At 34.3% G+C, this 25,789-nt stretch overlaps 1 protein-coding gene across 1 annotated transcript in view; it reads left to right on the plus strand.

Annotated features, from left to right (window-relative positions):
* NARS2 (asparaginyl-tRNA synthetase 2, mitochondrial) overlaps positions 1-25,789 on the plus strand; it is a 171,923-nt gene that overhangs the window by 70,022 nt on the left and 76,112 nt on the right. Inside the window, exon 7 of the mRNA XM_074303965.1 lies at positions 21,588-21,720. Within this exon, the coding sequence (XP_074160066.1) occupies positions 21,588-21,720 (133 nt within the window). The remainder of the gene's footprint in view (positions 1-21,587; positions 21,721-25,789) is intronic.

Here is a 25,789-nt window from a genome sequence, read left to right on the forward strand (position 1 = left end):
GCCCGGAAATAATTTCTGTGGATATTAGGACTGCCCTTGGGCGGGATCCTGGCCATATTGAGATAGTTTCGTAATGGGTGACTCTCTCACTGATTGGCTGTGTATGTGACCTCACAGGCCCTATGTAAGCCCACTGCAGGCAGCAATCGCTCTCTTTAACCTGGTGCTCTTCACCCTGGCTCCCCATCCTGGGTGGCCAAGCCAAGATGGGTAGCCAAAAGAGGTAAGGGTTTTGGTAGTGAACACATGGGTCTTCTGACCAGGTGTTCACCAGGGAACCAACAAGTCAGGGCATCAGTTAGGGCATTATGTGAGTAGGTATAATAAAGGCTTTTAAGATTACACGTGGTTGTTCTTGAGTGCGCTACCGGTTATTAAGCTATAGATTCAAGAGATTGTGGCCAGAGACCTTAGAAGGCCTCAGAGGAGGCGAGCCGGGTAGAGCTCACACTGCAAAGGACAGTGGTCAAAGGTACTCTGGTGGGTCTAGGACAGACTAGTAATTGTAACTGCCAGGAGAGCACGTTACAGGGAGATATGGAAAAATAGGAATCTCTTTTTAGATGAGATGTTCCTTCACTAATCCTTTCTCCCAATGGTTGCTAAATAGATTTTCCTAAAATATAGATCTGACCATATCATTCACATGTAGCTAAGTGGTACAGTGTAAAGACATAAGTTCAAATCCTATCTTACACAACTACTTGCTGTGTGAACATAGGCAAATCACTTATCTTCTTTTTGCCTCATTTTTCTCCTTTGTAAAATGGGAATAATAAGAGTACCAGGATTTTTGTGAGGATAAAGGTGAAATAATATTTGTAAAACGCATTGCAAATCTTAATACATTGCATGGCTAGCTACTATTATTGTCTCAAAGATTAAATATAAACTTCTCTATTTGGTGTTTAAAGTTCTTGACAAACTGCCTCTTCAACTTGAGTACACATTACCTCCTTTGTTCATCCAGACTATCTTTCTTACCTTTCCTTTTCCTTTTTCACAAGCTCTCTTAACTCTTAGTTTTCAGGTCTGGGGTGCCCTCCTTTTGCATCAACATCACTAATACAGTTTGAAAAAGAATCCCTTGTAGAGCATTTAGAACATTTTGTGATCTAGTTCTATTTGAAGACCTTTAATAATAATGAACTCATTACATATTTAAGCACAGTGAATTGTTAAGAAATTTATCTTTACACTGAGTTAAAAATCTGCTTCTTCCAACTATTTCTCCTAGGTTATTTGTTGTTTTTGTTTTTGTTTTTCCTTAGGCAATTGGGGTTAAGTGACTTGCCCAGGGTGACACAACAAGAAAGTGTTAATAATCTGAAGTCAGATTTGAACTTGGGTGCTCTTGACTTCAGGGCTGGTGCCCTAAACACTGCGCCACTTAGCTACCCCTTCTCCTAAGGTTATTTGGATGTAGTTAAGAGCATCAGATTACCATGACATAAATTTCATGAAAATTATCTCAATCTTATCTAAATGTTAATCTGAAAGTTTAAAGCCTAGATTCTTATCCTGTCTTTCTTCAATTTTTCTTTTTCTTCATTCATTTTCATTTCTATCATTCTCAAAAGACTTCTAAACTAGAATTTATAAGACTTAGGTTTTGTTTTAGAACTTGCATCGGGTAAGTCATGTTCTGTCTCTGTCTATAAGGTTTTCTTTTTATTTGTAAAATATTAGTAATAATTACTGTCTCTACTTACCTCAGAAGATTCTTATGACGATCAAATGAGAATATACAAGAATGATTTTGACCAAAAAAATTTTTTTAAATAAAACCCAAAAGAAATCACTCTATAAATATAGGCATTATTGTAACCACTTCATTGGCCTTTTTTTATTGTTCAGATGAATTTTATATGGAAAAACACTGAATGTCTTAGATAGAGATATCTTGGGGGACAGGGTTTGCTTGATATAATGAAGGGGCTTCATTCTGCATGAGATTTTGTACTGATTCACCAACGTTAAAATTAAAGGAGGTACTTATAGTTCACTCATAATTATATTTATTACTTAATTACTTAATTATAGAATAGAAAGAATATTCAAAAGAATATTCCAGTACTTAGCTTAAATAGGCATATGAAAATACATCCAGTCAGCCAGGTAGGGCATGGTTATATATGTGATCTTGGGACTTCTGCCTGTTGCAGAATAAATGTCTGTTGACTACCGATCTCAGGTAATTTTCATTGCTTTCTTAGGAGAAAGAGAAGTAACTTTTCATCATACTTTTTCTGAATGCAGGTCTCATAAAAATTCTAACATTTCCTAAGTTTCCTAATTTATTTTCCTGAGTAAAAAAAATACATATCCACTTTTTTTTTTTAAACTGGCAAGAATTTAACTAACCATCCAAATATAGAGCATTATTAGACATTAAGTATAATAGAAAAGAAATGTAAAAAATAGTTTCTGGCTGAGTGTATGCCCATAAGTTGGAGAATGGCTGAATAAGTTATGGTATATGAATGTTATGGAATATTAAAAAGCAATCAGCAGAATGATTTCAGAAAGGCCTGGAGAGACTTGCATGATAATTGTGGAAATATATATATATAAGAATTGCACATGTTTAATATGTATTGGATTACTTGTCATTTAAGGGAGGGGATGGGAGGAAGGGAAGGAGAAAAAAAATTTTGGAGCACAAGGTTTTGCAAGGATGAATATTGAAAACTACCTATGCATGTGTTTTGAAAATAAAAAGCTTTATTAAAAAAAAGAAATAATTTCTGGGCTCCAGAAAGTTATTGTTCAATTGGAAAGATAAACACCAAAACAAGTGATATAGACCTTGTATGATAGGATCCATATAAGGGAATATGAAAGTGTGAGATTAGTAGAAATATTACCTAGAACAACTGAATTTTAAAGAATTCATAGTTGATTTTAAAATCCTCCCACTGTCAGAAAAAACGCTAAGAAATTTGGAATGATATTTTATTTAGTGTCATTCATCTAAAGATCCCAAAAAACCGTACCTTAATGAAAATGAAGTCTGATTATAATTTCACATAGTAGGTAGGAGTACTCTCATATAATTTTAGTCTCATTTACTTTTTTTTTTTTTTTAAAGAACAGTCCTCAGTGAGTGACTTTCATGAATTGAAAAATTACCAGAAACTTTTCATATGTTTTATCCTTCAGAACTCCTAGAGAAGTTTCTTCAGTATCCTAGTGAATGAATGGAATTTAGAGCTGACACAGAACAAATTAAACATTTTATTTGTTCATAACCTAAATCTAGGTAATCTTGATAGATGCCTAATAAGAAACTATTCCCTATCTCTGCCCCTAAATTGCTATTTGTTCATAGGTAAATAGTTCTTTGGGCCTCTGTTTTCTCATCTATAAAATGAGAAGTTTGAATTAGATGGTTTTAAGGTCTCTTTTATTTTTATTTTTTTCCTTTAGTAGTATTTTTTTTCAAATTACATATAATTTTCAGCATTTATTTTTGTAAGACTTTGAATTCTAAATTTTTCTTCCTTCCCTCTCCTCCTCCCTTCCTAAGATAGTGAGCAATATGATATTAAGCATGTAGTCATGTTAAACATGTTTCCACATTAGTCACGTTGTAAAAGAAGACTCAGAACAAAAAGGAAAAAATGCAAGAAAAGGAGAGAAAGTGAAAATAGTATGCTTTGATGTGCATTCAGACTCCCTATTTCTTTCTCTAGATGTGGATAACATTTTCCATCTAGAGTCTTTTGTAATTGTCTTGGATCATTGTATTGCTGGGAAGAGCTAAGTCTGTCATAGGTGATCATCACACAGTGTTATTGTGATTATGTACATGTTCTCCTAGTTCTGCTCAGTTTACTTAACATCAGTTTATGTAAATCTTTCCAGGTTTTTCTGAAATCCACCTGCTCTTCATTTCTTTTAGCACAATAGTATTTCATTGCATTCATATACCACAAATTATTCGGCCATTCCCCAACTGATGGGCATCCCCTCAATTTCCAGTTCTTTGTCATAAGGTCTTTCTTTCTTTTTCTTTTTTTTTGCTGAGGCAATTGGAGTTAAGTGACTTGCCTAGAGTCACACAGCCAGGAAGTGTTAAGTGCCTAAGACCAGATTTGAACTCAAGTCCTCCTGATTTTAGGGCTGGTGCTCTATCCATTGTGCCACCTAGCGGCCCCCCATAAGGTCACTTTTAACCTTAACATTTTATTCTCTGAAAGAATATTTGCTTCCTCTTATATCCAACAATAGAAAATATTTTGATTTTTCTGATTTAAATAAATGGATTGCATTCACATTTTCTTTTTCCTTGACATATTCTTTGTTTTTTGTATCTTTTTATACAAGAGAAAACATTATCACTAGTATTTTTCTGTTTCACACAGGTACTTTGGACAAATAAGTAGGCACATGTTACATAAATTTTTTTTTTAAAGAATATATGCAACCAAAATCATCGTTATTTCACATTTGAGAAACTTTGGCTAGGAAAATATATTATGAACTTGAAAGTGAGAAGACCTGGATTTTGTTTTGGGAACACTGTAATTGACTTTGTTATATAAGTAGCATGTTTTCCCATAATTTCCTTTTTTGTGGGTGACTTAATAAGAAAATACTTGTAACATTTCACAGAACAATATTATATGAAGAATGTGTATTATGTTTAGTTTCTTGATAGTACATTTTAGGAGAGACATCGGCAAAGAGAAATATATCCAGAGAAGGTAACCAGGATGATAAAAGAATTGGAAACCATTATGTCATGAGAATTTGTTGAAAGAAGTGGGGTTATTTAGCCCAGAAAAGAGAAAGTTGAGAGTAACCATAATTATAGTTTTCAAATAGTTGAAGGATTACCATTTGAAGCAGGGACAAACTTGTTCAGCTTGGGTCTAGAAAGCACAGTTAGATCCAGTGAATAAACATTATCAAAAAGCAAAATTTACATCAATATGATGTATTCTTGTAATCATAGATTTTTCAGTAGAGATGTGGGTAACCTTTAGAGGAAAAGAGTTTGTTATGATTGGAGGTTAAACTCAGTGATAATATAAGTGACCATTTGGAGATATTGTGGATAATTAAATTGGATATCTATGGTCCCTTCCCATGAAACCAAAATGTTGCTATGAGTTTCTTTGTATACTTCTCTCTGCTAAAAAGTGTTCAAACTGCTATATCCTTGAAGCTCTTTTTTGAGTAAATATCAGTGAATACATGTATTTTTAGTAAAAGGCCTCTAAGTACAGACCAAAATTTGTAACCTTGTGTTTGTAAACTTGTAAACAGTTTTCCTTCTCACACTAAAAGTACTCTCCTCCCTGAGTCCTCACCTCCTGACAGGCTGAGTCCTCCTAAACCTCCAAAGGAGGCCAAGGCCAAAGAAATCTTCCTTGCTCTACCAGCTCTACTACTTACTCATGTCCACATGACTTTCTCTTCCATGCCATTGAAACTTCACCCCAGAAGCTCACTTCACCCTTGGAATGCTTCTCCTCTTCCCATATGAAGTGTTTTCTTCCCCCATTAGAAAATAAGCCCCCTGAGATCAAGGACTATCTTTCTGCTTCTATTTGTATTCCCTAGTTTTCCACAGTATCTGGTATATAGTAAGTGCCATTGCTCATTAATTGACAATTCTTGTATGAGACATTTACTACTTAGTGAGCATTTCTTTCAGGTATTTAAAAAGCTGGCTTTGGGGCAGCTAGGTGGCGCAGTGGATAGAGCACCGGCCTTGAATTCAGGAGGACCCGAGTTCAAATCTGGTCTCAGACACTTAACACTTCCTGGCTGTGTGACTCTCGGCAAGTCACTTAACCCAGCCTCAGGAAACATAAAAAGCTGGCTTTTCTTTTGCGCATGTTTTTTAAAAAGCAACAAATAATGGTAAAGTCTAAAAATTGAGGCACTAGATATTTCTTCAAAAATTTGGATTGAATTTCCCTTCAAAAAATAGATAAATCATTGACAAAAACATCTTCAGGATAATGTTTAATAAGATACCTTATATTTTACCTAGGAATTGTCTTTCAAGTTTGCATTTTAGAGGAACTTGATTTGAAACATTCATGTTTAAAGAAAAGAATACTATAGTTGTCGAGCTGGAAATTAAAAATTTACTGTATAATTTTAATTATATTTTATTACCTAATTGAATGCCTATTTGTACATAAGTATATGTGTTCATATATATAGGGAAAATCATGACTAGATATCAGTTCATATGAAAAAATTTAGGTGATAGACTTTTTTATCAGATATAAAATTATATGTTACCAGTATTATACAATAGCCAAAGAAGCAATGATGACCTTCAGCTGTGTTAGTAGAAGAATTGTATTTAGAATAAGGGATCTTACAGTTCTACTGTACTTTGTCTTATTCAGACCTTATCTGATGTATTATCATATTCAACTTTGAAACATGTTAAAGGAGAGCTACAAGAACTGTGGAGAGACTAAAAAATTATACATGCAAATATCATTTGGAAGAGTGAGGATATGATCAGTTTTGAGAAAAAATTGCTGGAAAATGTTGACCCATTCAACCACAAACATTTATTAAAGTATATTTTGTTCTGGGGCATACTCAGTCAAAAGTGAAAGAAGTCTCCCCAAGGAGTTTACATTCTGATGGGGGACATCACATGGATATTAATTTCTATGGAGCATGAATTTCTACTCTGGCACACTTAGGGCTGGCTTACTCATTCAATCTGCACTTATACTGGCAGTTGTGGGGTTCCCAAAAGAGACATCATCATCCTGCTGTGTGGAAGACATATCCCTATTAACTGTTACTGTAGTTGCTGAGCCGTTATCATGGGGCTTCTCATTTAAATGAAGTCAGTTACAGTGACACCATTAATTCTTTTTTTGTTTTGTTTTGTGTTTTGTTTTTGGATTTTTTTTGTGTGTTTTGTTTTGTTTTGGCTGAGGCAATTGGGATTAAGTGACTTGCCCAGAGTCACACAGCTAGGAAGTGTTAAGTGTCTGAGATCACATTTGAACTCAGGTCCTCCTGAATTCAGGGCTGGTGCTCTATCCACTGCGCCACCTAGCTGTCCCAATACCATTAACTCTTAATCATAAAACATTTACTAAATTTTAAGACATAGTATAAGAAATCATACAATGTATTTAACAGAAAGTAATTATAGAAGAAAATCAGTTATTCCAAGATTTGTAGGTGAGGAAGAAACATTGTAGGTACAGTCAGTACAAAAGCATAGAAGATGGAGCATTAAATGTGAGGAACCAGAACAAGCTAATAGAATAGGGCTATGGTGAGCATGGAAAGGAATAATATGGTAGGAGATTGGAAAGATAGGAAAGGATCAAGCTGTGAAAATCTTTTAAATACAAAACAGAAGTTCTGTTTGATTGTATAAATCTTAGTGGCTATATGAAATCACTGGAGTTTGTTAAGGTGGGGAGCCTGGTGAGACTTGTGTGCAATGGGCAGACCTGTCTGTAGTTGAAGAAAATAATTGTGGCTACTATGGAAGAGATTTACTGGATTAGTGAGACTTAATACAGGGACGTCATATAGAAGTCTAGCTAAGTAGTAATGAAAATCTAAATTAGGGTAGTGTTCTATGAGTTAGCCAAAAGAGGATAGATACAAAAGGTGTTGTGGGTGTAGAAATGACAAGATTTATGGGATGAATAAAAATGAGTGGGTAAGGATACTTGGATGTCTGAAAGGTGAGGTGCTGGACAGTAATAGAGAAGTTTGAAAAAGGAATAGGTTCTAGAGGAAAGATACTTACATTGCGGAATATGGGGAGTTTGAGATATCTTTGGGATATCAGTTTGAAATGTCTAATAGGTACTTCCAAAAATGTGTCTTAGCAACCTGTACCCAGGGCTCTTAGTGATGTTTTCTTGAGTCATGAAAAGCAAACCTAATACCTCTTCCACATGGCAATCCTTCAAATATACATCTTAAGATTTTGACTTCTTCCTGGCTTCCCAGGAATTAGAGCTATCCTAAAATATGGAATGGGTTGCTTCAAGAGGTAGTGAGTTTTCCATCACTCTTTGTAGAGTGATTTCCTGTTCAGGTTACAGATTGGACTAAATCGGGGCTTTTTAAATTGTTTTCACTCTTGATCCCTTTTTGCCAAAGAAGTTTTGCATGACTCCAGTATATAGGTTTATAATTATCATATTACCCTAATTTTGGGATCCAACTTTCAGTTATTAGGTCCCATGGGTCTGTTTAAGAAGTTGAGGATTAAATGATCTCTGTCTCCTTTCTAGCCTTGACACTCTAATTCTTTAGTCTATTGTGTCATTTGCTATTGGATATTCACTTCTTGATACTCTTCATTCTCTTAGTTTTTATGTCACTATATTTTTCTTGTTATTCTTTTTTTAACCAGTCTTTCCTTTACTCCTTGGAGGATTCATCTTCTTCCTCATACACCCTCATAGTCCCCTTCTCTTATCTTTATAAACATAAAACATTAACTTCCTGTGATGATGTCATCCATTTTTCTTGCTTTATGTGATGACTATAAAATTTATATCCCCATCTTTTAACTCTCTCCTAAGCTCATAGCTATCTTTCTAGTTGATTATATATCTCCCCTAGTCTTAACACGTCTAAAAAAGCCTGAACATATTGTCTTTCCTTCAGAAAAGTTGTTCCTCCTCCTGTCATGTCTTTTTCTATCATTGTCTTCCAGACTTCATTCTCCTAGTCATTCAAACTTAAAACTTCAGTATCATCTTTTAGTACTCCTTTTCTCTTACTTGTCAAAACAGTAAGTTGCCAATTAATTTCATCTACACGATCTTATTTGAATTCAATTATCCCTTTCTATTCCTACTATTACTAGTTCAGAACAAGTCAGTTACTTTTTGTATGGGGTATTGTTTGTTTGTTGCCAGAGACCCCAGTTGATCTATCTGCATTCAATCTTGTCTCCAATTATTTATGTGCCTTTCAGATTTATTATGCCTTAGATAAAGTGGGATTAATTACTCCATTGTGACCTTTTTGACTACTAAATAAAGTTCAGACTCCATATCTAGGATTTCAGATCTTCCACAGTAACAATTATTTTAATTTTATTAAGTTCTTTTACATACATTATCTATTGGAATCATAGATTTAAAGCTAGAAGACTCATAGAAGTCATTTAATCCATCTTCCTTATTTTATAGATGAGAAACTGAGGACCAGAGATGTCAATGTCTTGCTGAAAGTCATATGTAATAAGTGATGGAGCTGGGATTCAAATCCTGATTCTAGATGTAATATAAATGATAAAGAAAAAATGGGTAGAGGTTCACACTTGCTAACCCTGAAGAATAAATGGAAGTTTTGAAAGATGTTCTATCTACCCTTTAAACTAGCTACTGTCAAGATTAACTCTAATTTGTTGAGCAGCCTTAACCTCCAGTATTTCTACCAGGGGATGTCTATGCAGCTCTTTAGAACAGTAAAAATGTTCCTACTTTCTACAATGTGTGACTTTTAGATCTTAACTTGTAGCACCAGGAAAAATAATAATAAATGACTAGGGAAAAAATGAAAATAATCTGGGAACATCTTCAGAATTTCATTTTTGATTTGACCAAATGTTCTCCTCAAAGATTTCTTGATAGTTATATAATGTTAATGTCTGGTTACCTTAACTACTGACTCCTGTTTTGAGAGCTTTTCTTATATAGACCTGGCCTTCTAATAATTTGGCTCAAATATTATATCAAGCCAATCTCTTCCCATAACTATATAAGTCTTTCACATGTTTTCATTAATATCTTTAAAATTTTTTTCTTTTAGAAAAAGTTTATACTCAGATCTTATTTTAAAAATTGGTTTATCTAAAAACTTTATGATAAAATGTTAAATCAGTAGAAGATTGAGTGGAAATAAAAGATCGCTACAGTATATGAAAAGAAACTATTGTTTGAGGGATTATCTTTGTACCAAGAGTCAACATATAGAAGAAAGTTCAGCTGCAGGACAAATAGAAAGATCAGAAGTCTTAATTATGAGGTATAGATTTGGGGTACCCAAATGAAATTGAGGTCTAATGGCAGGTTCAGGGTACAGGGAGTCAGAGCTCCCCTGCACCACTTTGGATTCAGTGCAAGGAGAGGGAGTTAAATGAGGTCTAGTAGTGGCACAAAAGCCCCCTGTAAAGGAATTTACAGACCCGAAAACCTAGATTGATAAAAGAGGTTTATTATGGGATTTGGAATTAAGGTTAAAGTTTAGTTAGTAAAAAGTGTTAGGTAAAGAGAAGAGGGCACTGGAAATATTCCAGTGGCAGAGACCCTTGGCATACCAGGCATAAGGCTGGCATGTTTGGAACCTCTGCAAAGAGAGGACTCCAGCTTGGCTCTTTTTTAATGAGAGATTTAGCTAAAGGGGCCCATGGGTGGAGTCCCAAGTTGGCTCAGATCCCATAGGGGTTGTGAGAGCCCAAGTTGGCTCAGATCAGGTGGGGGCTGGGACAAGCCCAGATCTCCTATTGGAATTTTTATCAGTCCAGAAGCAGAACCAGGAAAACTATATAAGAATTACTATAAATGGAAAGAAGCGACCCAAAAGACACTTAACTGTGCAATCATAATGACCAATCTTATTATCAGAGAAAGAAAGAGACAAAGAAAGGCAAGAGAAAGTTCCTGATCTCAGAGAGCTCATAGTCTGAAGTAAAAGACAACTTGCAAATAAGTATGTACAAATCATATAAACACATTTGTGTGGGTAGATATGTATGTGAGAGAAAGAGAGAGTTTGAGAAAAAGAAAGAGATGATAATTGGAGATAAATCAGCAGAGGGAACTAACTCTTCTTATAGGAAGAACTTTAGTTGAAAGGAAGCCCAGATGGGTATTTTAGGGATAGAAGAGGAGATGAAAATTCATAGAATGGGAGAAGTGTCTGTGAGGAAGTGAGTGTCACTGAATTGTAGAGTAAATGGTGGTGAGTAAGATGTAAGAGGACTGGAAGGATTGGAGGTGACACTGGAGCCAAGTTATGAAATGAGCTCAAACAGGATTTTACATTTAATCTGGAGATAGTAGGAAGCCAAATCTAGTCTCTTTTTTTTTTTTCCCCTGAGGCTGGGGTTAAGTGACTTGCCCAGGGTCACACAGCTAGGAAGTGTTAAGTGTCTGAGACCAGATTTGAACTCGGGTCCTCCTGAATTCAGGGCTGGTGCTCTATCCACTGCACCACCTAGCTGCCCCATATCTAGCCTCTGACATTTACTAGCCATGTTTTCTTTAGGCAAGTAATTAATTTTTTGCTTCATTTTCCCCCTTTTGTAAAATAGGGGTAATGACAGTACCTATCTCCCAGGGTTGTTTTGAGGATTACATGAGGTAGTATTTCTTAATACTTAGAACTAACTTGCACATACTAGATCAGTGCTAGCTGCTATTGTAATAATAATAGTAATTATAATTATTATTATTGTCAAATGAAATAGCTGACATTTATAAAGCAGGTTTAAAAGTATTCTATCATTATTTTTGTTATTATTATTGTTGTTATTATTAGGCTTTCCCCTAACTACAATTGCTTTTTGAAAGAAAAGAAAAAAGCATAAATCTGTTATCTACAATTTTAATAACTTTACTTTTTATTTCCTGAGATATTTTTCTTTTTAAATTAACAAATAAATTTCTGGGTAATGGTCTGTTTTCTAGGATTGTATTTGCAGAGCTTCCTACATAATTTGACTTGTTCTAACAAAAAAAAAAAACAGACATATGTTTAATATTGTGGTAAATAGGCCAAATTATTCAGGTCACCATCATGAAGGAAAGCTAAAACCCTAAATTTCAGCAAAAGTATATTGTGTGTGTTTGTGTGAGAGTAGGTTGGAAAAGATACTAGCAGACAAGGAGATCAGAAAAAAGCTTTGTGTAGGAGGGATTTGAGCAGATAAGACATAAAAGGAAAATAGTAAATGTTATAGGGACAATTAAAAAAAAACCACAGGTATATAGATGTGAACCTGTGTTTTCCAGAACCATTCTGTAAAGCAATTAGGAATTATATAGAAAAAACTATTAAATGATGCATGTCTTGACTCAACTATACTGTCATTATAATGGTTGTATCTAAAGATGAAAAAAGGGGACAGTGTCCTTTTGATGTAAATGTTTATAACAGCCCTTTTGGTGGTGGGGAAAAACTGTAAACTGAAAAGCTGTCATTTAAGAAATGACTGAATAAGTTGTATTATTTGAATATGATGGAACACTATTATTGTGCTGTAAGAAATGAGGAAATAGATTATTTCAAAAAGACATGAAAAGAGTTTTATGAAATAAAGCAGAGTAAAATGAGCAGAACCAGAAGAACATTTTTTTTTTTAAATAGGCTGGGGTTAAGTGACTTGCCCAGGGTCACACAGCTAGGAAGTGTCAAGTGTCCGAGACCAGATTTGAACTTGGGTCCTCCTGAATTCAGGGATGGTGCTCTATCCACTGCGCAGAACATTTTAAGCCAAAACATCATTCTTATAAAAATGAACAATTTTGAAGACTTTTATAATTTGATGAAGAAAGAAATAAGCAGAACCAAGAGAATCATTTATATGATAACAACACTGTAAAAATAGACAACTGTGAAAACTAGGATATTATGATTAATATGGTGGCCATTCGTGATTCCAGAGAACCATTGTTGAAATATAATATCCATGACAAAAGTGGTGGATTTAGGATTTAAGATTTTTATTTAGGATTTTTACTTTTAATTTTAAACTTAGGATTTAGAATAAGAACATAATTATTTTATATATGGGGCAGCTATGTGGCACAATAGGGTTTCCAGACCTTGAGTCAAGAAAGTTCATGTTTCTGAGTTCAAATCTAGCCTCAAACATTTTTTTCTCTTACTTTTATTTATTATTATTTTAATTAAAGCTTTTTATTTTCAAAATATATGTATGGATAATTTTCAGCATTCACCCTTGCAAAACCTTGTGTTCCAAATTTTTTCCCTCCTTTTCTCCCATCACCTACCCTAGACAGCAAGTAATCCAGTATATATTAAACATGTACAATTTTTTATACATATTTTCACAATTATCATGTTGCACAAGAAAAATCAGATCAAAGAGGGAAAAAAATGAGAAAGAAAACAAAATAAAAGTAAACAAGAAAAAGAGTGAGAATACCATGTTGTGATCCATACTCAGTTCCCATAGTCCTCTCTCTGGGTGCAGATGGCTCTCTTCATCACAAGATCATTGGAACTTATCCTCAGAGATTTACAGGCCGAGTCACTAACCCTGTTTACTTCAGTTTCCTTATCTGTAAAATACACCCAAAAAGGAAATGGCAAGCTATTCTGGTATCTTTGCCAAGAGAATCCCAGTTGGGATCACAAAGAGTTGGACATGACTGAAACAGTTGAACAATAACAATTATATTTTTGTTTGTAGCTATTGAGGAAATTTGCTTTACTTGACACTATACACATTTATTGCAAGAAATTTACTTTTTTTTTTTTTTCTCCAGTGCTATGGGAAAAAGGGAAAGAGATAAAATACGGTGTTTATTTGGGGGGAAAAAAAATCTAAGAGAGAGAGAGAGAGAGAGAGAGAGAGTGTGAGTGTGTGTGTGTGTGTGTGTGTGTGTGTGTGTGTTTTCCCACAAATATTTAATGTTATATGCACTTTCAGATAAGGTCACTATTATTGATTTTATTTTGCCCTCTTGTAAGGGTCTGCTCATTAAGTACCAGTAATCTGTAAATGTGTGTATCATAAAAGCAGAACACATCATTGAAACTGAAAATACAAAAACTAAAAAAAGGAAATTTTGGGATTGTCATAGGCAGAGATAAAGAGGAAACGTATTTTAGGTCTGAGAGACAAATTATGCCAAGCAATAGAGTTAGTAGATAGAATATTGTGAGTGAGGAACAGCAAGGAGACCAGTTTAACTAGACTGAAATCCATTCCATTCATTTATAACTATTAACAAGCCTGTTATAACTCATTAACTGCTGTCATGTTTCAGTTCTGCGAACGCTGAAACTATAATGAATAAGACAAACACAGTCTATTACTTAGAATTCTTTAAAAATAATGGCATTTATCTCACTTATATGGGGGAGATGCATAATCTTGTCTTAATGTATTCATTTAACAAATATTAATTTAATTCCACATTTATTGATTAGCTACATTTATCTATTCATACACAAATTACTATGATAAACAGTTAAATAAGGTACTGGGATTCAGAGAAGAAAGTTATTATTTTGGCAAGTCACAAAGATGATAAAACCATTAGCTTAAGGGACCATCAGCAAACATTTTTCAAGCATTTGCAAAATATCAGGCATGATGGTAAGAGTAGGGAATACAAAGGAAAAAAAGCTAAAAGATCCTGTTTTCTAGGAATTCACTTTCTAGTAGTTAAATAAAAAAATGAAAATGTATAGGTATATATATAAGATATAAATATGAGAATGTATACATGTATGTAAGATATATACAAAGCTAATAGAAAGTAATCTTGTAGGAGAAAGCATTATTAGCAGCTGAGGGGATTAGAAAGAAAGTCGCATTTGAGATGAGTCTTGGTAAACTAGAGAAACTAAGAGGCAGAGGTGAGGAAAAAGAGCACACCTGACATAAGAAATAGTCAGTACAACAGCATGGAGGTAGGAAGCACAGTTTGGAAAGGTTTAAAAAAGAGAGCCAGGTTGTGAAGAACTTTAAATACCACAGTAAATACACCTACACTTTAGAAAAATATATACTATACTATACTATACTATACTATACTATACTATACTATACTAAGCACTGATTATAAGATTATTATAATGTTGATGAGAGATGATGAGTACTTGAGTTAGAGTTGTGATTTATGAGTGGGCAGATGAGAATATAAGATTTCATAGTGCATTGAATAGGTGAGTGAATACCAGAGTGGATTCTTTGGATGACACTGAGGTTGTAATGACACCTGAATAACCGACAATAGTTGTAACTTGAATTATAATAGGAAACTTGGGAAGAAGGGTAGTTTGGACATGAGTTTGAGATGCCGTTGGGATATTGGATGTTGTGGAACAAGATATGATCCAGGAGAAGAGTGAAGGAGGAAATTTTGCTGGAAGATGCTTGAACAATATAAAATCAGTAAGGAAGAGGGAATTTTAAGATAATGCCCTCAATTCTTTTAATGAATAAGAGATAGTATGCTCAGTAGAAAAGATCAAGAGGATAATGTGTCATGAGAGGCTTGAAAACAAATGAGAAGTCTGGAACAGCTGCACTGGAAATTGGACTATTGAATTGGTATTTACTTGCTAAGTAAGAGCACAATTAGGTAACAAAATTTGGGTGAGCCAGTACAAAGAAGGCACAGATATCGGAGAGGGGGTATCATATGTGAAGACCAACAAATAGGCCAGTATGGCTGGACCATAGAAAGTAGGGAGGAGAGTAATGTGTAAGAAAACTGGGAAATGTGGGTAGAGGCCCTCCAAAATAGCCAAACAAGTCTAATCATTCCTGAATAAATGTTATAAGACAAAAAAAAAAAGTGAATCAACACACCTTATGAAGGAAAGTACTCTGTGGAATACCAAGAGAACATGGAATCATAACAGGATGTTTCTGAATGTCTTAAAAATAGAATTAAGAAGGGGCAGCTAGCTTGGTGGCATAGTAGATAGAGCACCAGTCCTGAAGTTAGGACCTGAGTTTAAATGTGGCCTCAGACACTTAACACTATGTTATGTGTGACTGAGCAAGAGAGAGAGAGAGAGAGAGAGAGAGAGAGAGAGAGAGAGAGAGAGAGAGAGAGAGAGAGAGAGAATTAAGAATTATGAAAATAGAATTTATGACCTACATAGCAGAGTTGGAGAACTTGAATCCACAGTGACAGTTCTCAACAAAGAAATGAAAGAATAATGGAAGAAAAGATGCAAAATGCAGTATTATTAAAAGAACATATGGTATCTATATAGAGAGTTTTGATTTTGAAGACAGGAAGCATAGAGATAAATTAAGGATTAAGGAGGAACATGATAGGTTAAAATCACACAACAAAATGCAAGAAATAGTATAAAGAAACTGCCCAGAACCAATAAGAATATAGAAATAAAGCACCAATCACATGAAGCCACAGATCTATCACCTCCAGTAAAATAAGAACAATAGAAACAATCTGTGCTTCAAAGACCAAGATGCAAGAAATAGTACAAGAAAATTGCCCAGAATATCAGAGCACAGAATTTAAGTGCCAATCAAAAGCAGGCACAGATTATCTCCAGTAAAACGATAACAAAACAACCTGTGCTTCAGACTTCAAGACTTAGTGCTTAAATTGAATTAATAAATTTTTCAAGAAACCAGGAGAAAGATCTTAAATTATGAAGGAATCAAAATTCAAATAACAAAACTATTCTGTACCTACCAGAAATTGAAGAAGGGAAACAGAATATGTTCCAAATAGCAAAGAAGTTCAAAATGCAACCCAAGATAATCTATCCTGAAAACATGAGCCTGTTAATATAAAAAGATAGATTTTCGAGGCATTTGAAGAATTCCTAGAAAGAAAACCAAATTAGACACATTTTTTGCTTTTTAACTAATCCAGAAATACAAGACAAGTAAAGGAAAAAGTATAATTAAAAGAGAGACCATTAGGAGATTTTTTTTTTTTCAGGTAAATTTTTTTTCTTTTTTTTCTTTTTTATTTACAAGATATATGCATAGGTAATTTTTCAGCATTGACAACTGCAAAACCTTTTGTTCCAACTTTTCCCCTCCTTCCCCCTACCCCTTCCCCAAGATGGCCAAGTTGACCAATGCATGTTAAATATGTTAAATTATAAGTAAATACAATATATGTATACATATCCAAACAGTTATTTTGCTGTACATAAAGAATTGGACTTTGAAATAGTGTACAATTAGCCTGTGAAGGAAATCAAAAATGCAGGCAGACAAAAATAGAGGGATTGTGAATTCTATGTAGTGGTTCATAGTTATATCCCCGAGTTCTTTAGGAGATTTCTTATAAAAGTACACTAGGAGACAAAGGTAAAATCAGAATTCAAATAGAAGTAATGGTGGAGAAACAGATCTGAAACATCATAGACTCAACCTTACCAGCACCTTGCCTACAAGTGAATCAGTGTTTTTGTAATGCAAAATTACAGAATGAAGAGGAAGGAAAAAATAGAGGGGAATATGTAAGACTATGCTTGTATTCTTTCCGAAAGAAGAGAGTCTACATGGGTAGGGAAGTAAAGAGAAAAGTTGAAAAGAGTAAAAAAAGGGCAAATAATTTCAGTAAATGTTAAGGGATGCTACTGATAAATGGTCATTTTGGAGTAGAAAGGTGATGGATGTTCTGTAAAGGAAGGTAACTTTAAAATATGTATGATCTTTAGGAATTTGGAGCTTAGACCATTCATCCTGCCTCAGGACAGGGAGAATTAAAGCTCTTGGGTATCACTTACATTCGAAAGAGTAGGAAGACATGGACTAAGAAAGAAGATTTCATGGAAAAAGAGTTAGAGAGAGAAATGTCCATGGGGAGAACAAAGGATAATGAACTACATGATTAGAAATATAAGAAAACTCCTATCTTGGGCAAGAAGAAAGTACAGTAGAAAAACAGGGCCAGAATGAATGATTTGCAAGGTAATAATGTTAGAAACCATTTAGAAGAAGCAATCTGTAATAGATATTTAGAAATTAATGCCACAAGAAATAGGGAAAGCAAAGAAGGAACAAATAAATATGAACCATGAATCAATAAATAAAAGTCAAGAATAGGCATAAAATAGAATAAATAATGAAATCCCCCCCAAAAAAAAAAAAAAACACCTAATGAATTAAACTAGTTGAAAGGGAGAGGACTTTACTTGATTACTTGTTTGAGAGGGGAAAAAAATGAATTAATAAGTTAAGAAAGTCTCCAAACCTAGGATAAAGGGTAACAAATGGGGAGGGTTAGAGACTTGACAATGAATGAAGAACAATTGGAAATAGGATTGCCTTAAATTAGATGAAGGTAAACTAACTGAAGAGACAAAACTATTTGTGTTTTGACAGGAGAGATTCCTTTTATGAGATACAGGCCAAATACCAGGGAGGGATAAAGCACTATAAGGAGAATTACAGATCAAATGTCATTAATAAATATCAATTCAGAATTTTCAAGTAAAATCCTTTTATACTATAGTGATTCATTTCAATAAATTATTCATCATTATCAAGTTGGATTTGTATACCAAGGATGCAAGGATAGTTAAAAATGAAAAAGCAAACAATATAATCATATTAAAAACAAAAACACAAAACCATATGATTATCTTAATAGTTACAAAAAAAAAATCCTCTACCAAAGAATGATAGTCATTCATGCTGCAAACTCCTCAAAGTAGAGACATAGAGAAAACTTTTATTTAACAACAAAAAAAAGTATCTACTTGAAAACAAAAGTATCATGTGTAATTATAGTAATACCGTAATTAATTTGGTTCCAGAAGGCAGATAAGCGGCAAAAATGAATACAGAATGAATTTTTCTCAAAAGAAGTACATCTCCAGTCCACAATTTAACCATCCCTCCCCACCCAGTTCCCCAAAGGGGAAAATGGGGCTTCCAGTTGTGGAGAAGCCCTGCTTCTTCCTTCTTGACCCAACTCACTTTCTGAGAGGAACTATGACCTTTATACTCCAAGCTCTCTGGGGGAATGAGGGGTTAGGGAAGAGTGGATGTGAAGGTAGAAGCTGGGGTCCCAGGCCCTCTGTCACTCCAGTCTCTAGCTGCTGCTGCTGCTTCTCTTCCTGCTGAGCATGCTAATGCTCCATGCCCCTTCCAGTTTTGGGAGCTAGGAAACCATACACTGAAGCCACATTGTCCTGTGGAAACTGCTCAGCACCTGCCCACCACTGTACACAACCTCAGCATCATGAGCTCCAGCCTGATGATCCCGCCTATCCCTGTCACCACCTTCACTGTGGGGAAGCTGCTGAGGGCAATAGTAGAGGAAGCTGCTGGGGCTGATCAGTGTGCCTGGCCACCTTCACATTCCTAATGCCCAACTAAGACAGCAACCACGTGCAGCAATTGCTGAGCAAGGATTAAGGATTGAAGCATTGCTTTCCTGATCAAAATGTGCCAAATTCCACAAGGTTTGAAACAGAATAGTGCTGAGGTATCACTCTACTCTTATTTAATATAGTTTTAGAATTGCTAGCAATAATAATAAGACGAGAGAAAGAAATTAAAAGTATAAACAGAGAGGGGAGATAGTTATCCCTATTTGCTAATGGTATGATGTTTTACTTAGAAAATCCCGTAAAATCAGCAAAGATAATGAGATAACTTTAGCAAGGCCACAAAATATGCCCTCAAAAATGGAAACATCCTCATTTTTTTAAATAGTTGGAGGAATATTCAGTGTTCATTGTATAACTCATAAATATAATAAAAATGATAATGCTGTCAAAATTCATTTACAGTCGTAATCTTATACCTTATTATCAAGGAGATACTTTGCAGAAAATAGCAAATGAATAATAATAAAATCAAAATAATAATAATTTATTTGGAAAAACAAAAGATCTAAAATATCAAGGACAGTGATAAAAAGGGGTGTGGCATAGGAGACTAGAACTTCCATATCTCAGAAACAGCAGTCATCAAAACCATTTGGTACTGGTTAAAAAATCAGTGGAACAAAGTAAACAAGTTAGCATCAAAAACAATGGAACTCAATAACCCCGTGGTGATACAATGGGAAATAATTTACCTAGAAGAGAACTTCCTTTTTGATTAAAAAAGGGAAAAGAAAAAAAAACAAAAAACAATCTGCAGAAATTAGATTTAACCCAGGAATTTAGGCCATGTGCTACAATACATTCTAAGTCAGACCATATAATATAATAACTACTAATGTAATGTGACCATATAATATAATAAAAAAATCCTAAGGGAAGAAGATAATATATCTCTCACAACTATGGTCATGTATTCTTAACTAAACAAAGAATAGGAGGCAATTACAGAAGATAGAATAGATAACTTTGATTTTATGAAACTGAAAAGCTTTTATACAAACCAAATTAATGCAACTAGGAAATAAAGGAAACAGCAAAATGGAGGGGAATCTTTTAAAATCTTTCTGATAAGTATTTGGTATCTAAGATGTATAGAAATAATTAACAAATTACATATTACTTAACTAACATATAATTAATTATAATGATTATATAATTAACAGATTACATATAAATTATGCAATATACATGACTTTTGTGTTTATAGTCAAAAGCCATTCCCCAGTAGATAAAAATCAAAGGATATGAAAAAGCATTTCTCAAAAGATAAATTGCAAATTATTAACCTTATGAAAGAATGCTCTAAATCATTAATGATAAGAGAAATATGAGTTAAAACAATCCTGATATATCACATCCTGCATATTAGCAAAGCTGACAAAAGAAGGGAATAGTCAGTGTTGAAAAGTTATGAAAAATCGGCACATTAGAGTGTGCTATGGGGGAAGCCACATATCAGCACAAACATTTTAGAAAGAAGTTTGGGATCATGTAAACAAAGTGATTAAATGTCTATATTCATTGACCTAGAGGTTCCATTATTGTGCTTATATCTTAAAAAAGATTATTGATAAGAAAAATACAAAGTAGCTTTAGGAACACTTTTTAATAATAGAAAAGAACAAAGTAGATGCTCAATAATTGGAGAATGGCTAAACAAATTCTGGTGATGAATATTGTGAAGCATGTCAAGATTTACATGAACTAAGGGAAAATGAAGTAAGCAGAAACTAACAATATACACAGTAACTACAGCCATGTAAATGGAAAGAACCACCACAAAACAAACAACATTGCAAAAAACAGGCATGACCCCGAAGAAAAGATATGTGGGGACACATTGGCTGGAACTTAGAGCATGTAGAGGTTCATAATATGAGAAATGTAAGGTGTCCTTATGCTGTAGGAAATTTGAATGCCGAGGAAAGGAGCTTAAATTTTTATTTTTAGCATTTTATGAGATGGTGAAAGCAGAAGAGTGAAGCAATTTCCCAAAATTTCCAGTCCCTTGATTATCAGTTATTCAGCTAGCTAAAGTTTTAGATGGTCTTGAAGATTCTCTCTTACCCTTTGAACTCGTTCTCTCCATCTGTTGTTCTTCTTTTTTCCTCTCTTCATCAGTCTCTTTTCCAGATTGTGGTTTAAATTTTCCTACCCCAATTTTTTGTGAAATTTCCTGTTGGTCATGGTCTTTTTGGTTTTTGATTGCTATGAAACTAAGCTGTCTACTATTCATAGCATTGATTATAACCATCACTATTAAGTGGTTGTATTTCTCTTCCTAGCAAATAAAAAAATTTATAGAAAGTATTTGGGAATTCCTTTCAGATAGAATGTTTTCTATAAATATAATATTTTTGTTATACCATTGTTATCAGCTGCCAGAACAAGATAACCACCCACTAGAATGTGTGGGTTTGTGCTCAAAACAATAAAAAAAATCTATAGAGCTCAGACCACTATAAGTTCTTAACAATTTTCATAGGTTTTATTCCTACACTCTTCATCTTTAATTGCAGAGCTTTCACTCAAGTGTTTACCTTTGGCCCAACATTCCGAGCTGAGAATTCTCAGAGCCGCAGGCATCTGGCAGAGTTTTATATGGTGGAAGCAGAAATATCTTTTGTTGAGAACCTTCAGGACATTATGCAGGTAGGTAGTAGAATATTATATATTTTCAAAGAATTTTAAGTCTTTGATGTTAAAGATTGTATTTGTAGTTCACCTAAACTCTAACCATTTACTGGTATTTATAGAATTTTTCTGGTTAGAGAGAAGGAAGTAGTCATGTGTATCTGATAGAATTTTCACAAGATTTGAATTGCGATGGATTATATGTTCTAGATTTTGATGATTCTGTGATCTCACTGGAATGGTCCCCTATTCCATCATTACATATTATGAACTACTCATATCTTCTCATTTTGTGCGATTTTTTTTTTTTTTTGTCCATGCCTTTCCATAAATCTTCTATATTTGTTACTGAATAAACTGAAGACTTTCATCTGGACCTTCTCATATGATGTACATAGAGATGTATTGTTCAAACTATCTTGTAATCATTCACCCTTGATACATGAATGATTTATAGATGTACATGTCCTTGATATTTTATTTTAATATCACTTCTTACTTGATTGCATGTAGCAGTCTACTTCTACTAACCATTCATCTTTTCATCATCATTTAGGTTATTTTAAATTTTGATTATTCTGATATTGTAGTGTTCTATGATTACCACCCATTTGGTATTACCAAGAGAATATATAAATGCAAGAACAAGATGAAGAAGGCACGTATAGATAAGAGTTTTCCTGTAAAAACAAAGTAGAGCTTTTAATAGACTACTATTAAAGTCCAGCCAGGGAAACAGATCATTCAGCAAGCATTTATTAAGCATTTATTGAGTCCCAAACATCATGCCACATATTAAGGATGAAATGATCTCTACTCTCAGGGAGCCAACATTCTAATGTAGAAGGCTGTATGTATGTGTGTCTGTGTCGGTATCTAGACTAGAGAGAGAGAGAGAGAGAGAGAGAGAGAGAGAGAGAGAGAGAGAGAGAGAGATAGTCATTAGCATGGCAAAAACTAGAGAGGTCAAGGAAAATGAGGTTTGAGAAAAGACCCTTGGATTTGCCAATTATATTAGTAACTTTGGAGAGAACAATTTCATTTCAAGGATGAAGTTGGAAGCTGGATTGTAAGGAAGGGGTTTAAAAAAAAGAGTGAAAGGAGGAAAAAAAGAGAGGCTTCTAAAATAAATATGTATATAATATACCATAGCCTTCCTTTTTCAAAAAAATTCATAAATTATGACCGATCAAGCCTCCTTTTTTCAGCCATTCATATCCAGCCATATCTGGATATCAGCCATACTGGTGGTTTGTGTTCCAAACTACTTAGTTCTTTTGGGTTGCTTCCCATTTTGATTCTTCTGAGATAGTGGTAGTCCATGATTTATAGTCATATAGCATCAGTTTGATAATTTAATTAAATAAAGGTTTATTAAGCATTGTCTATATACTTAGCATTGGTAGAGACAAAAGGTGAAAAGCAACAAAAACTCTGTTTTCAAGGAATTTTTAAAACATGAGTACTTTAGGTGTCATGTCTTCAAGTTTTGGGGGATTTTGCTCCATTTAGGTGTCACTTTTTTCCATTTTTTAAAGACAAAAAATTATCATGTTGCAGAAACATAACCTCCATTTTCTCCTAGTTTTTCATTTAAAACTCTCCTGTGGAAATCACTATCACAATGAATACTTACTTTTCCTAAATGTTTAATAATATTGTTGCTATAAAGGGTGTTTTTCAAATGCGTTCTTTTTTAAATTGCTTATTTCCATTTTAATATTGTTGAGCCATCTGTTTTAAAATTATTTGAAGATTGTGCTAGTCCCTCATTTGTTTCTTTTTATGATTACATATCATAATCTGAAAATCAAAGTTAGGAAAAACCATCAGTTTTCTTTTATCCTTCAAAAAAGTGTTCCTCATGAAATGTCAACATAACAATCCCATAGGTCAAAATGATCTGCTCACAAAGATGAATTGCTAGCAGCAGACATTTCTAAGCTACCCATTTTTTTCTTCCCCTAGCATATTTAGCCTCTTTCATTGTTTCAGATCCTTTTAAAAGAATTAGTGATCTCTCATAAGTCATTTGGTTTTCAGTTATGTTTTTCTTTACTTTAGGATTCCAAGCAATAATTGACTAGAAGTGAAAATTCTTCTTTTCTTTTCACTTCATAATTCTTCATAATATTTTATGATTTGTGAAGCTGTTTCCTGCTTACTAGTCCTTTTTTTTCCCTACTGTTTAATATTTACCTGTCTTTTTTATTTGGGCTCATTTCTGAAAAATGTTTGCTTTTAAATCAGTTTTTATAATTCAGCATTATCAAATGCTTACTATGTAAAAGGCATTGGTGGTTAAAAAAATTTTTTTTAAATGAGATTACATTCTACGGAGAGGTATAACACTGTCATGATACTGTATAAAGTCAGTAAGCATTAAGTGTTTGCTATGTGCTTAGTCATGTGCTATGTGCTGGGGATGCAAAGAAAGACAATAGAACCTGTGACTTAATTATCTAAAAACCCTGTGTTCCTTTTTATTAATAGCTATGATTCTTCATAGAAATAGCCTTTCTAGTTTTCAAATCATTGTTGGTGGAATTGGGAACTGATCTAGCCATTCTGGAGAGCAATTTGGATCTCTGTCCAAAGGGCTGTCAAAATGTCCATACCCTTTGATCCAGCAATGTCCCCAAGTGATCATAAAAGAAGGAAAAAGGAATCACATGAGCAAAAATATTTGTAATAACTCTTAGTGATAGCAAGGAATTGGAAATTGAGTGGATGGCCATCCATTGGGGAATGGCTTAATAAGTTATGATGTGTGAATACAATGGAATATTATTGTTCTATAAGAAATGATGAACAGGCTAATTTTTGAAAAGCTTGGAAGGGCTTGCATGAACTGATGTTAAGTGAAATGAGCAGAATCAGGAGAGCATTGTACATAGTTAGCATCAACCCTATATAATTATCAACTATAATAGACTTAGCTCTTCTCCACAGTACATTGATCCAAGGTGCTTCCAATAAACTTTAGATGGAAAGTTCCAGAGAGAGAACTATGGAGACTCAATGTGGACTTGAAGCATACTATTTTCACAGCTTTTGCTTACTTGCTTTTTTTTTTTTTTTATGATTTTCTCCTTTCATTCTGATTTTTCTTTCACAACAAGATTAATATGGAAATATGTTTAAAATTATTATAAATATATAACCTATATCAGATTGCTTGCTATCTGGGGTGGGAAGAAGAGAAGAGTGAAAAAATTTGGAACTCAAAATCTTACAAAACTGAATATTGGAAACTGTCTTCACGTGCAATTTGAAAAATAAAAAGATTTGTGGGGGGGAAAAAACAAATCACATCCACTTTATTAAAAAGAAGTAAAATGGAGAGGGTTCTGGGAAGGTGGACAAGTAGCTCAGGAAATTTCAAGCTCTCCAGATTTCCCTCACAAACAAGACAAAATTGTGATTGGAGTGAATGTAGACTGATGAAAAACAAGTTAGATTTGGATCTAAATTTGAGTCTTCCTGGGACAAAAGGAGATCAGTGCAAAGACAATCATGGAGGTTTGGCCAGTGGGAAGCATAAACACCTCCAGCTAGGTTTGCTGAAGTAGCAAAGGAAAGGGGAGTGGGGACCTGTAGGACTAGCTGGGTTCTGAGATAGCCTCAGACCGGAACCACAGGAACTTTTACCTCCTGGACAATGTGAAAAGTTGGGGGTTTGAGGCTGGGAAGATTGAGGTAACCTCTGCTGATGAGGAATGTCAAGCCCAACAGTGTTCCTGAGAAGGTATCCTGGGCAAAAAGTAATCAGCACACACCTGGTGAGTGCAGCAGCAGTGGGACAAGGAAGCTGCTGTCCGCAGGGACATAAAGGAAGGTGGAGTTCTTGGTTCTGGGTTCCAGGCAAGAAGGGAGGAGTGAAAAAAGAGCTGAAGTCAGAGGCATCACTTCCCCACCCCTGGATTAGAAGTGATTACATTAACAAGCTCTTATTTAAAAAAAAAAAAAAATGAAAAGGCAAAGGAGGAAAGAATCCAACTATTAGAAAGTTACTGTGGGAATAGGGAAGACTGAGGTTCCTCTTCAAAAGAGGATACTGAAGTAAAAAAAACCTCTCCTACTCCAG

Source organism: Sminthopsis crassicaudata, chromosome 3 (genome assembly GCF_048593235.1).
Source record: "Sminthopsis crassicaudata isolate SCR6 chromosome 3, ASM4859323v1, whole genome shotgun sequence".
Taxonomy (NCBI): Eukaryota; Metazoa; Chordata; class Mammalia; order Dasyuromorphia; family Dasyuridae; genus Sminthopsis; species Sminthopsis crassicaudata.